Source organism: Procambarus clarkii, chromosome 52, assembly GCF_040958095.1.
Source record: "Procambarus clarkii isolate CNS0578487 chromosome 52, FALCON_Pclarkii_2.0, whole genome shotgun sequence".
NCBI classification, from domain to species: Eukaryota; Metazoa; Arthropoda; class Malacostraca; order Decapoda; family Cambaridae; genus Procambarus; species Procambarus clarkii.
Genome location: NC_091201.1, coordinates 21,466,299 through 21,479,959, shown reverse-complemented (window position 1 = coordinate 21,479,959; position 13,661 = coordinate 21,466,299). Strand labels below are relative to the sequence as shown.

The 13,661-nt window shown below is 46.0% G+C and overlaps 1 protein-coding gene across 1 annotated transcript in view; it reads right to left on the bottom strand.

Moving 5' to 3' along the window:
- LOC123763674 (integrin alpha-8) overlaps positions 1–13,661 on the bottom strand; it is a 293,676-nt gene that overhangs the window by 170,801 nt on the left and 109,214 nt on the right. The window contains 2 exon segments of the mRNA XM_069304445.1: positions 9,843–9,958; positions 11,638–11,709. Of these exon segments, the coding sequence (XP_069160546.1) occupies positions 9,843–9,958; positions 11,638–11,709 (188 nt within the window).

The window sequence follows — 13,661 nt, the reverse complement described above, 5'->3', positions numbered from 1 at the left end:
AGATATGGATACCATACAACAGCTGTATATTCTAGCTTCGATCTAAGAAAAACAGCGTTGAATACAATGAAACTCCATTTTCTGGGTGAGCCCTGGAGACTACCTGGAGCTATCGGACTGATACGGTATATTAGTCTGGGGCATCAGTCAATTGGCGTTCAGTTTACCGGGGCCCACGAGCAAGAACCTGGCCCCCTCTGAGAGGCACAGGGAGCAATGGCCTATGGAAACACCCATGTGGGTGGTTGGGAACATTACATGTCTGCCCTCGACCGGGATTAGGCACGCACAATGGTAAGCATAACAAAACAGACCCCACTTGGTAAGAAATTGCAACCAAAGACCGAACAGAGAGGAAGAACTCCCCCAAATACTAAATAAACAGCAAACAATCAAACGACATACACCGCAGCCGTGCCACTTGTCTGCGCAGCCCTTCCCCACGCTGGCTACTCACACCTCCAGTTCGGGGACTGAGCATCAAAAGCGAAACTGAATCGCCGAGCGGAGGGAGGAAAGGAGCCAGTTAGCCTTCGGGGCTCACCCAGAAAATGGCGTTTCATTACTTTCAACGCTGGGTTTCTGTAGGGAGCCCCTTCAGCTCCCATGAGTTACCTAACCGAAGACAAGTAAAAGAGGGACTTACCCGGAGACCGGCCACCCCGCACACATCAACTCGAAGTCGGGACAACTGGCTACAACCTGTGACCTAAAGCCACACATGAATGACTGGGACCAAGAATATTGACCAGACGACAGACGGCCAGGACCCTGTTCGACCTCCAAAACCCTTTGCCCGAATGTAATTCCAAAACATGTTGCCTAACACGGCAGCCAAAACAGCAAACTTACAAACGTCATGGGCACGAGGGTAGACCACAGGCTGGCTAGACTTAATAATCCTGTAGACGACCAGGGAGATCCGAGCCCTGGAAGAGGGAACGCGGGAAACCTGGATCAACCTAAAGCGCGTCCCCGGCCACAGAAGCTGAGGCATGCAGATAATGGCGAAGAGCCACAACAGGACACAACATATGATGCACCCCCGGCCTGCCGAACCAAGCATCAATGACCCAAGCACCCCTCCCACAGGCCCCAGTCTCCTCCTTCGCCAGAAAAGAAGGAGACAGCTGCAAACGAACAAACCGACATCCAGGACCGAAAAGCAGAAACTCCTGCTCCCGAGGAGGGCATGAAGCTCACCAACCCAACCCCTAGAGGCCAATGCCAACAGAAACAGAGCCTTCGAAAAACAATCTTGAATCGAAGGGGTCACCACATACTGACCCCCGAAGGAGAAGACAGAAAAGAGAGCACCTGGTCCAAGGACCAGGACGGCTCAGGCGGTGCATGAGCAAGCCGGAGGTGAAACAAAGCAAGAGAAAGCTTATGAAACGGGGCCAAAGTGGTATCCACTCCGAATGCAAGCTGAAACAGCTCCGCCAGCACAGCACGATAAGAGGTGACAGCATTGGGCATCAAATGACGATCCTCAAAAAGCCACGAAAGGGCAAAACAACCTGATCAGAAATCGATGACAACTTACGAAGAGAGAGAAAAATGGCAAAATGAATGGCAGGAAACTTCTTACTGTCGCCGAGACGAGGCTCTTACAGGTGGGACACAATCAACGAAGCCACCTGATCACCATACCCGCGTCAAAAAAAAAAAAAAACGTTGAATATAATGAAACTCCATTTTCTGGGTGTGACCCGGAGACTCCCCGAAGCTATCCAGGCTGATATGGATATATTAGCTTTTTGGCAACCGTCAAAGTGAATGGAGTTCGGTCCTACTGGGGACCATGAGCCAGAACCTGGCCCCCCTCAGAGAGGCACAAGGAGCAATGGCCTATAGAAACCCCCTTGTTGTTAGAAGCATTCTATGTCTGCCATCGACCAGGTCAGGCACCCAGAAAGGTAGGCACCCCAAAACAAACCCCTATTAAGGTGAAAATATTGCTGCCGAACGCCGATCTAGTGGACAGAACTCCCCAACTGAAAATTAGCAAACTAGCATGACGTCATCACATTGGCACAACGCTGTCTATACAACCCTCCACCTCCTTGAGAGGGGAAAGGAGAAGCCTCAGATCCTCGTGTTGGCGATCCACCCCCCAGTTCTGAGGCTGGATGTCAAAACACGCAAAAACACCACCGATTGGAGGGAAAGAGGGTTGCCGGGGAGCCTCTGGGTCACACCCAGAAAATGGCGTTTCATTACATTCAAAGCTGGTTTTCCGGGGGGAGCCCGTCGGCTCCCCAGAGGTAACTACCCAAAGATAAAAGAAAATAGGGACTTACTCGAGAGGCAGTCGGCCCACGCTCCTCAACCTGAAGTTGAGACAATTGGCTGCAATCGCCAACCCAGTGCGACACAGGATCTACGAGGCCCTGGAACATTGACAAGGTAGCGAGCGGCCAGAACCCTGTGCGACTTCCAAAAACCCTGCTCCCAAATGTCAACCCAAGACATGGTACCGAAGATGGCAGCCAATGCAGCAAACTTACGAACGTCGTGGGCACGAGGATAGACCACAGGCTGGCTAGACTTGATAATCCTGCAGACGACTTAGGAGACCCGCTACCTAGAACAGGGAAGAAGGGAAACCGGGTCAACCCAAAGCACGTCCCCGGCCATCACAGCCATGGCACGCAGAAAACGGTAAAGAGCCACAATCGGACACAACACATGATGCACCCCCGGCCTAACCAACTAAGCATCAACAACCCAAAGACCCCTCCGGAAAGCAGCAAACTCATAAAAGAAATGTCAGAAAAGGAGATGGCTGCAAACGAACAAACCTACTACCAGGACCGAAACAGCAGTAACCTCTGCGCCGGAAGAGAGCATGAAACTCCGCGATCCGACCAACAGAGGCCAATTGCAGCAGGAAAAAGAGCCTTAGAAAAACAATCCTGAACCAAAAGAGCCACTACAACCCGAGAAGAAAGAAATGAGAGAACCCTGTCCAACGACCAGAATGGCTCGGGTGGCGCATGAGCAGGCCGGAGGTGAAACAATGCACGTGACAGCTTGCAGAATGATGCAGAAGTAACATCAATACCGAACGCAATCTGCAGTGGCTCTGCCTGCACTTCACAATACGAAGTGACCATTTTCGACATAAGATGACGGTCCTGAAATAACCACAAAAAGAAATACAAGACAACCCTATCAAAAACCGAAGTACACCTATGCAGAGATAGAAAATAAGGAAGGACTTCCATGCAACTTCATATTGCGAAGCAAGCAGGTGGGAAACCATCAACGAAGTTACCTGCTCACCATAGAAGTGATGATATACTCGAGTCAGAAAAACTAGACACAAAAACTTGAGGAGAAGAACGAATCAGCCTCGTACCACGCTAGTCCAATCTTCTGAAAGAGACGGAGCTGCAGGAAGACCCTCGGGTTTGGAAACCAAACAAGCAGCGCCTGAAAGCAAGGCTGGGCCAGCCACCAAGGGGCCAGAAGGACAACTCTCCCCTGGTAAGTCTCCAAGCAAGCCAGCTGGTAGACTTACCTGACTCTGGAGCAACAGCTGAACCGGGGGAAGAGGTATAGGTAACCCCACCACGACCAGTGCAGCTTTAAGGCGTCGATCCCGACGGCCTCACAGTCAGGGAAGGGCGCCACATATATCGGGAGAGGCCACGACCACGCCGAAGCGAAGAGCTCCACCTCCGAGGTCCGGCACAGCCAACTGAACGACTTCAGCGTCGACCGTCCATTTTGTAGAAAGAGGAATGAATTGGGTCAGGCCGTCCGCCAGGACATTTGACACCCTCAGAACATGGACTGCCAATAGAGCCAAAACCCGTGAAATCAGCAGACGAGTCACCAGAAGTGACCCACCCCAAAGAGCTAAGAACTGCAGCGAGCCCCCTCGGTTCAGGCAAAGAACCACAGGGGAACAGTCGGAATAAAGCCAGATCATCAATCAGCGAGCGACCCGAATCCTCCAGAGGGACTGCCATACAGCCGGAAACTCCCGCACCATGCTATGAGCACACCGATCCCTGGTCGGCCTGGTGTGCACTGGTCACAAAGCTCCAGCCAAGAGACGACGCATCCGTGAACACATCTAGCGAGGGCGAGGGTAGGTACCAAGGCACTGAATCCCGAAAAAATCGAAGAGGAAGCCGGCGATACCACAACCAACGCAAAGCCCCCAGAGGCCGAACCCAAGGGTCACGAGAGAGGTGGAAGGGGCATCCCCAAAGGAACCAGAACAGTCGACGTAGCCAAACCCGACCCGGCGGGTAGACCATCATGGCAAATTTCAGGCTTCCGCACAAACCCTCGAGCAACCGCTGTGTGACTCCGGAACCCCTCAAAAACAGGCAAAGGCAGGAACGCAGCCAAAGCAGAGCCGCCGGAGAGGGAGACAAGGTAGCAGTCCGAGTGTCCCACACAAGACCCAGCCAAGACCGAACCTGAGAGGGACCCAGATGGGACTCACCAGGACTCGCCAGTTCATCACGAACCTGGCGAGCTGGAAAAGAACCAGGGGTCAGATTCACGAAGCAGTTATGCAAGTACTTACGAACGTGTACATCTTTTCTCAATCTTTGACGGCTTTGGTTACATTCAATAAACAGTTTACAAGCACGAAAACCTCCCAATCAACTGTTGTTGTTTTTATAAACAGCCTCCTGGTGCTTCAGAGCTCATTAACTGTTTAATAATTGAAAACAAAGCTGCCAAAGAGTATGGAAAGATGTACAAGTTCGTAAGTGCTTGCGTAACTGCTTCGTGAATCTGGCCCCAGATCCCTGGCGAGCAGACACATGGACTGGCTGGAAGCCCACACCAGCCAGTCGTTGAGGTAGCCCATAACCCGAACACTTAGCAGACGCAATTGGGCCACCACAACCCGAGTAAGGCGTGTGAAAATGCGGAGCGCTAGATTAGATAGATGTAACCATGCCACCCCACAACAAAACTGAGCCAGTCCCTGAACCTGAGATTAATTGGGACGTGCCAATACGCAAACGTTCAGTTCCAACAGAAGACGGACCTGGGACCGAGTAGGCATCTGAAAGGAGGGGCAATAAACCTATGGGTTCATATGGGACAATACTAGAATGAACCTAAGGTCTGTGTAGTCCTGTTTCGGAACCGAAAACAGGCGGGAAACCCACCTGAGAGACGAGGTCGTTTTGATAACGCCCAAGCGAGCCCACTCCGAGAGGACCTGACAGAGTGCAGGAGAAGAAGCCTGCTCTGAACCCCCCAAAGGAAGAGGGCCCCCCAACGCGACCGCAGGCCACACGAAATGACCTGAAAGGCCCACAAATCATGGGACCAGGCTCGAACAAACTGAGCGAGACTCCCCCCTCCATCACCTCATCAATGGGACGAACCGCGAAAAGGCCTACACACCTTTTGAGCACTTCATCGGCGCACAAGGCGATCCCCGCGCCCAACGCCGAATCTGGCACCACTGGCCTACTACACCGGAAAGAACCCGAGCCATGGCACGACCCTTCAGGGAAGGCCCCCCACGAGCCCTCCAGAGGACTAATAAGTCCGACATAGAATGGCAACTAGATGAAGCTGCCTGCAGATACTGCTCAACTGCAGACTCTGCAAACAGCAATGGGCAAAAAGATGAAGACAGCCTAAGAGCCAGGGCGCAAGTGGATTCCAGAGAAGAAGCGAAAACTACCACCGCTGACACACGAGGAAGGAAGTAAAAAAACTGGCAAACCGCATCCAGCAGAAACAGCGTGAACAGCTTCAACAAAGCAGACGACACACGCACTGCTGAAGGCAACGCACCAGACCATATGGCGGCCCCGAGTGCGTCCACATCCACCTCAAACCAGTCGGAAGACAGCTCGAGCAGGAAGTAGAAACAAAGGGCCGAACCCAACAGGCTATGTGTGCGCAAGTCATCCATGACCAATTCAGTCAAAGGGGAAGGAAACTGCACATGAAACTGCAGCACACCAACATCTCGCGGAAGGGCAGGGGCGAACAACCATGCATTGAGATGCTCAAAGTCGCCCTCCAGGAAAACCTGCAACGCCGTTTGAGCCTCCCGCACTCAAGCGTGAGAAACCAACACAAAGTATGCCAAACTTCCGCCCTAGCAGACCGCCCTCTCTTCTTGAGAAGAGAGGGCGGTCTGCTAACCAGGACGACTCCAGAACTTCATAACAAACCCAATATGGTTTATTGCAGGCAATTATTATTATGTTCATAAAACGATAAACAAATAGTTTTGCTTTTATTACACTATATACACACGTTTTATATAAGAATCTGCATGTTGTTTTTCCACCATAACGAACCACTAAGTTGGTATGGGGAGTCCAAATAACAAGAGTGGCCGCCACACACCAGTAAGCAGACGCTACCTCCCTCCCTTCCTCCCTCCTTCAACACCTCACTTGCCAACATTCATCCTTTCATCATACTGATTTTGCTGTTACAATATTACACTATATGCTCTACAGACGTAATATATAAGTATCAAATGCGATATGATTAACACATGCTGGGATGGTCCTTCAAGGGACTGTGGATTAACACACTCTGGAATGGTTCTTCAAGGGACTGTGGATTAACACATGCTGGGATGGTTCTTCAAGGGACTGTGGATTAACACATGCTGGGATGGTTCTTCAAGGGACTATGGATTAACACATGCTGGGCTGGTCCTTCAAGGGACTGTGGATTAACACATACTGGGATGGTTCTTCAAGGGACTATGGATTAACACATGCTGGGATGGTCCTTCAAGGGACTGTGGATAGACTTGCTGAGACAGTCTTTCAAGGGACAATAGAAAAGTACATGCTGGGATGGTGTTTCAAATGACAGTGCACGAACACATGCTAAGACAGTTCTTCAAGAACAGTGCACTAACATATGCTGGTGTTATGATAATTACTTTCATGATAATTATTTTCATGTAATTTTGGCCCATTTTATTTAGCCATCGCACTGCGCAGAGCACCTTGAGGCGCTAGATCGGTATATCTAGATTGATGTAGATTGACATAGGTATGAAGTGGATGCCTCGGACCTCCAGTGATCATGCGCCATTTTGAAAAAAAAACCGGCATGCCCCAATTCCATGGGGAAGCTTGGTTTTAAAGTAGCAACCATATCTGATGCATCATCTATGAGCTCCTGGTTCACGGTCAACCACGGTGCTGCAAAACGACTCTCAGATGACGAAATACGTGACATATTGTTTGACAATGGGCCAATTACTGATTTAGACAACAATCCAGATAAAGACCTAATACAGGGGTCTGACACGAGTGATGGGGAGAATGGGATGGACGATGTCGAGAGTGTATATAGTACACCCGCCTTACCCAGCCTACCACGCTGCCCTGGGTCAACAACATTGGAATTACCATCACCATCTGTGTCACCTGACGCGAGTCTACTTGGTGATAGCACATGTGACGAGTCATTTTGTGGCTTCAATAACATAGGCTCAGATACAAGCAGTGTTGATGAACCGAGTGCCAGCGGCTATTGTGTAACTAAGCGAAGTTTTGCTGCCCCAGCACCTCGCCAACACAAGCGCCAGTGTGTCACGCGCCGTGATGACAATGACGACATTGCGCCCTCGACATCAGATGTTCGTGGTTGGCCTATACTACACAAAACAACCTCATCTTCTGGCATACCCATTCGCAGCTCTTGCTCAAAACGACGGAGCCGTAGTGTTGGCGCCTGTGCTGGTGGTGCTCATGCTGGTGTTGGAGCCAAAACCAAAATCACGGGTGAACTTGTGTAGCAGGATTGTGAGAATTTTGTCCCACAAATTCCAGCATGTGATGATACCGATGTTGGTGTGACACCCTTATTCCCCTATACTGGTGATAATATGCCTGAAATGGATTATTTTATGGCATATTTCGATCAGTAATTCATGAACCAGATCAACCGAAATGCTCCGGAAGTAATTGACTCTGGAATTTTACTTTCCTCTCGACTGATACGTTTGAAAAACACGACTAATGAGGAAATGTATGTGTTTAGCGTTGTGCATGACGATGAGACTTGCAGATAAACATGTGATCCAGGATTATAGGAACAAAGACAGTCTTGTTCCAACCCCCTTGTTCAACAGGTACATGTCACGTGATAGGTCCCTGCTGCGTCTCAGGTGCCTTTACTTTGAGAACAATGCTAATGAAAACAGACACGACAGCCTGTGGAAAGTGCGGAAGATATTTAGTGAATATAATAAGTGCGTGACTATTTTGTACCAGCACAGAATGTTATAAATTAAGCGCTAGTTCTGTTTAAGGGACGACTGGCGTTCAAGTAGTAAACACCATCAAAGCGGCACAGGTTTGGACTAAAGTTCTCGTGTTTCGTGACTGTGAAATTGGTATGATCATGGACATGATATTGTATTCAGGTACGGACATTGACATACCAGGTTAAGATTCACACGGGTTCTCAAGTAGTGTCGTGAAAACACTCATGGAACCACTGCTGAACAAGGGGCATATCCTGTACACGGACAACCACTATACCAGCCCCCTGCTGATCATATTCCTCCTTGATCACAACACAGGCGTATGTGGCACTGTCAAAGCCCACAGGAGGGAATGCCAGTGTTTGGCATTGGTATTGCAGTGGGTGGATGCCAGCTGAGAATGTGTGATAAGATGTTATCCATGTACTGGACGGACAGACGCGAGGTGAATATGTTGACAACTATTAACAGCGGTGCCATGTTGGACAGTGGCAAAGGGAACTTTGCAACAAGGTTCCCAATATATAAACCTGATTGTTTCATTGACTACAATGTAAATATGCGGTTATTGCATAAGTGTGACATTATGGTTGGTGCCATCGAGTGCGTGCAAAAGTCTGTGAAGTGGATGAAGAAATTATTTTTCTAACTCGTTGACGCTGCAGTGCAGAATTGTTTCAACACGTATCTCGTGAAATCTGGCAGGAGACCACCAATTCGTACATTCAGTGTTGCTCTAGTGTCACAACTACTCGTGAAGTATGGGGTGGAGGGCAGGGTTGTGACGCATAGGGTGCCAGCAACAATGCCTGACGTAGTTCCTGACAAACTCAGGGTTAAAAAACACTTTGCTGTAAACAAATTTAGTTAAATACCAAGCACAGGCACACATGAAAAGAGTAAACGTTACTGCGTTGTTTGCAAGAACACGCAACGTAGGGAACATAAGCGAAAATCCATCCGCACTTGGTGCGTTGAGTGCGAAGTTGCCTTGTGCCCTGTTGACTGCTTCAGTGACCATCACACACTCGCGCAGTTCTAAGTGTGTTGCTAGTAATGTATATAGTCTGTGATAGTGTACAATGTGTAAATAAGTTGTAAATGTAAATAACGAAACATGTAATAGAAAATATGAACAACGTTTGTGGACACATTTGTGATACATATAACACAGTTTCTTTGAGCAGCAATGATGTTCCACTGCCTGAATATTGTAAACGTGTTCAATATACATAGGATTAGGAAGAGAAAAACAATAATGCATTTGTAATTGTGCGGGAAAAAATGAACAAAAAATATTTGTAGCAACTCGGGGTTGTTGAATCTGGCACAACTACCTCCAGGAGTCTACGGCATGGGTGACCACCGAGCTGTGACATCACATGACATTTCCTGAACACCACTGCGGCCAAAGTACTGTACATTTGTGCAATATTTTCAATAAATGTGATCAGGAGAGGGTATTTAACACTTCTGGGAGGAAAACTAATTTATTAAAAATTTATTTTTGGCGCACAACAGGAATGCCATATTTTAAGGCAGCACAGCACGGTGGTTAAACATATATGAGAAGAAAAAAATAAAGGACAAAATTATTACTCACACATTATAAGTTAATCTAATATCACTCTGGCAGTCCATAACATCTTCACTAACACAGTGTAAGACGATGTCCAACTCCTTCTCCAGCAAGCGCTCAGAGTGTGGGCTCAACATCACCTGCAGGTAAACCTTACTAAACCTTGTTGAATACTAAAGTGAGTGGAACAAAAAGACTTTAGTATGATGATTGCATTAATATATATGTAATCCCTCTACAGTTATTACAAAGTTGTGTTTATGAGGTGATGTGTAATAATTTGTGTTACACAAATTGTGTCCCTGTAGAAATGGGAGTTGAAGTTGCCTATTTTTTTTTGAGATATGTACAAGAGTTCTTACATTCTTGTACAGCCATTAGTACGCGTAGGCTTTCGGGCAAGTTCTTAATCCTATGGTCCTTCGAATACGACCCCCATGAAGAATCGTTTTTACAACCAAGTACTCATTTTACTGTTGAGTTAAACAGAGACTACAGTTAAGGATTTGCACCCAGTAAATTCTCCCCGACCAGGATACGAACCCAGGACAAAGGGCTCACGGAACGCCAGGCGAGTGTCTTACCACTACACCACGGAGACATAATATCTCCTGGTAAGTAAGGTATTTGAAGCTTGCATTGGTCAGAAGGTTGGGAAATATATTTTAGATTTACAGTACAGGGTTTTCTCCCATAATATTCTGAGATGTTCACAATTTATTGCCACCCAGCTGTGTTTCCTGTCATTAACCGAGTCTTGTTTAAAGTAACTCTCTGCTCCTTTAAACACTCCATCACATCTGCCCAGTAGGACTTTAGCCTTCCTCTCCTACTCCAACTCGCAGATTTACTCCAGAACACACTACATCCAACCTGTCCTCTTACAAATTACGTCTGATTTTGGTCGTTTGTTCATATATAAACAAATACGAGCGAAAAGCGACGTTATTTTTAAGAGGACGGGTTGCTACATCGTCCTCCCATCATCTATTTGTTCACTGTATTTAAACCATCTTGGCTCACTCTCCTCTATCTTGTGATTTACTTTTGTACATCATATTTTCCAACACATTTTTGTATGATTTATCTCGTCTCCCAAACCCATTAAACCTTACACCCCTTCCTTCCTCCCACTTATCAAGACTTAATTTCTGCAGCACTTATTCTTGTCAGTGACACTCCATGCATCCCTTTAGCCACATTTATTCCTATTTTGGTCTTTATAATAATGCAAATACCCTATACAGTATTAAATAATAATAATAATAATAATAATAATAATAATAATAATAATAATAATAATAATAACAACAACATACCTATACATACAGCATTTTCAGAAAATTATAAAGCCAAGGAAAGCAATACAAAGGTATGTTAGTCATAAAAATATATCCTTTCATTCATAATTATATATTATGTACAATAAATACAAGCATAAACAAAGTTACTGTACAGTACTTACATATGTAAGAGCAGTTAAGTAACTAGAATTAACAAATTTACTTGTTGCTGTAAGTGTTTCAACTACTGAAATGTTAACAGGGCCCATTAAATGTTGCAGAGACAGACACGTATAATATAACATGCTACTTCAATGGAGGAGGGGAGGTGGTAGTTGAAGGGTGTATTGGGTATAATATAGAAAAATAATGAATTTCACAGAAGGAAGAGAAGAGGTATGGAAAGAGAGATAGTGTCATGTCATGACCCAGTTGCACTATATTTTGCATAATATATATTTCCCATTCCTATAATAAATTTAAAATATTTCTTAAAAAAAGCATTGACATGTACTAATTGTTGATCGGTGACTTACCTTGCTATCCGTATTCACAAGGTTTATTTCTCCTTGAATTGGGAACGGCCTCACCACATCATCAAATTTTGCCTGAGGAGAATATTAATTAAATCAGGGATAAGCAATTACACTTGGGGCCACGATCCTTCATTACAGTCACCTTTGTAACAACCAATAATAATTGAGGACGTTGATGTAAAACAACAGGTGGATCATGTTCTGGGAAAAAACATATTGCTGAGATATATAACCAGTTCCAGCATCTGGTCTATAGCTTAAATTCTGAACATAAAAAGTCACAGTAAAATGTTGATTAGGCAACTTTAGAAAGTACAATATTTTTCAATTTATTCTGACAACACCGTAATCATTGTAAATCTTTGTATTATGGTTTAATTATTTCAATTAATAGTATAATTTTAGCCAAGCACACTTTTAACTGTTCATATAGTGTTTCACTTATTTCATTTTCATTCTCTGTGAATTTGTTCCCATTATCAACCTTTCGATTTTATCCATTACATGTAACTTTATTTTAATAATTTTGTAGAATAGACCTGGTTCTGTTTTCAATTTGTCCGCTCTTTGTGACAAACGGGATATTAGGACATTAAGGTCCGTTAAGGGCCTGACAGCTGAGTGGACAGCGCTTCGGATTCATAGTTCTGAGGTTCCAAATTCGAGCCCTAGTGGAGGTGGAAACAAATGGGCAGAGTTCCTTTCACCCTGATACTCCTGTTACCTAGAAGTAAATAGGTACCTGGGAATTAGACAGCTGCTACGCGCTGCTTCCTGGGTGGTGTGTAATCAAAAGGAGGCCTGGTCGAGGACCGGGCCGCGAGGACACTATGCCCCAAAATTATCTTAAGATAACCCTTTCTCAAAGTTTCTTTCAACCTTTCTGTTCAACTATTGTATAGTGGCTTCTTGCTTGTTTGTATTGGTGGTATGTATGAGGGGTTAAGCCTCTTCTTATATTTATTTAGGTTTTGTCTTTTGTCCTCAGGCTCTCTCACAATATATATTAAACCAGTTCTGCTTTTTAATTCTTCTTTTTAATTATATCAAAACCCTGTTTTGGTATAAATTTGTTTGCCTTCATCATATACAGTATCTCACAAAATTTGTCGCACATATCTACTTCTTTGCCTAACAACAAATATATCCAATCAAATTCATTAAAGAACTTGCTAAGTTCCCCATAGTGAAATTTGAAATTTACCTGAATTTACCCGAAGGCCACTAACACTATTAGCTTCAATGAAGAGAGGAAGCTGGCAGCTTGTCAAAGATTTTCCCATTTGTCCTGATTTTTTTTTCAAGCAATCAAGTTCTCCACTCTTCCCTTTCTATCCCAGATTATAATTTATTGCATAATTATTAATATTAATTGATTTCCAAAAGGACAGTCACTTTCGCCGAATGGTGGATGGTACTAAATATCAAATATCTTTTCTTTCATGGTAAATACCAGGGAGCCTGATCGTAGAGTCCCAAGAGACACGAACCCTTCGCAGCAAAAGTCAAACTGTCGCAAAATCCCGCATCGTGCTGTGAGCCCGATGCAAGGACGGAGCCCACTGCCCCTGACCGCCTGGTGAGTACTGATCAGAAAGCCCCAGCCGAGAGACGAAGTGTCTATGAACACATCTAGCGAGGGCTCGGGGCAGCTCCAAGGCACTGAACCCCGTAAAAACTGAAGAGAAAGTTGGCGACGCAGCAACTGGAGCAAAACTCATGGGGATCGACCCAAGCGGTCGCAAAAGAGGTAAAAGTGAGAGCCCCGAAGGAATCAGAACAGGCGCCAAAATCAGACCCAACCTGGCGGGTTAACTAGCAAGGCAAAGTTCAAACTCCCGCACAACTGCTAAAACAACCACCGAGTGACCCGGGACTCCCCTTCCCCCAGAAACAGCTGAAAGTGCGACTGCAGCCGCAGTAACGCCGAAGGACGGAGAGACACGGAAGCCGTTCGAAAGTCCCACACGAGAACCAGCCAGGTCCAAACCATGTACGGAACCTGATGGGACTACCTCCAGTTC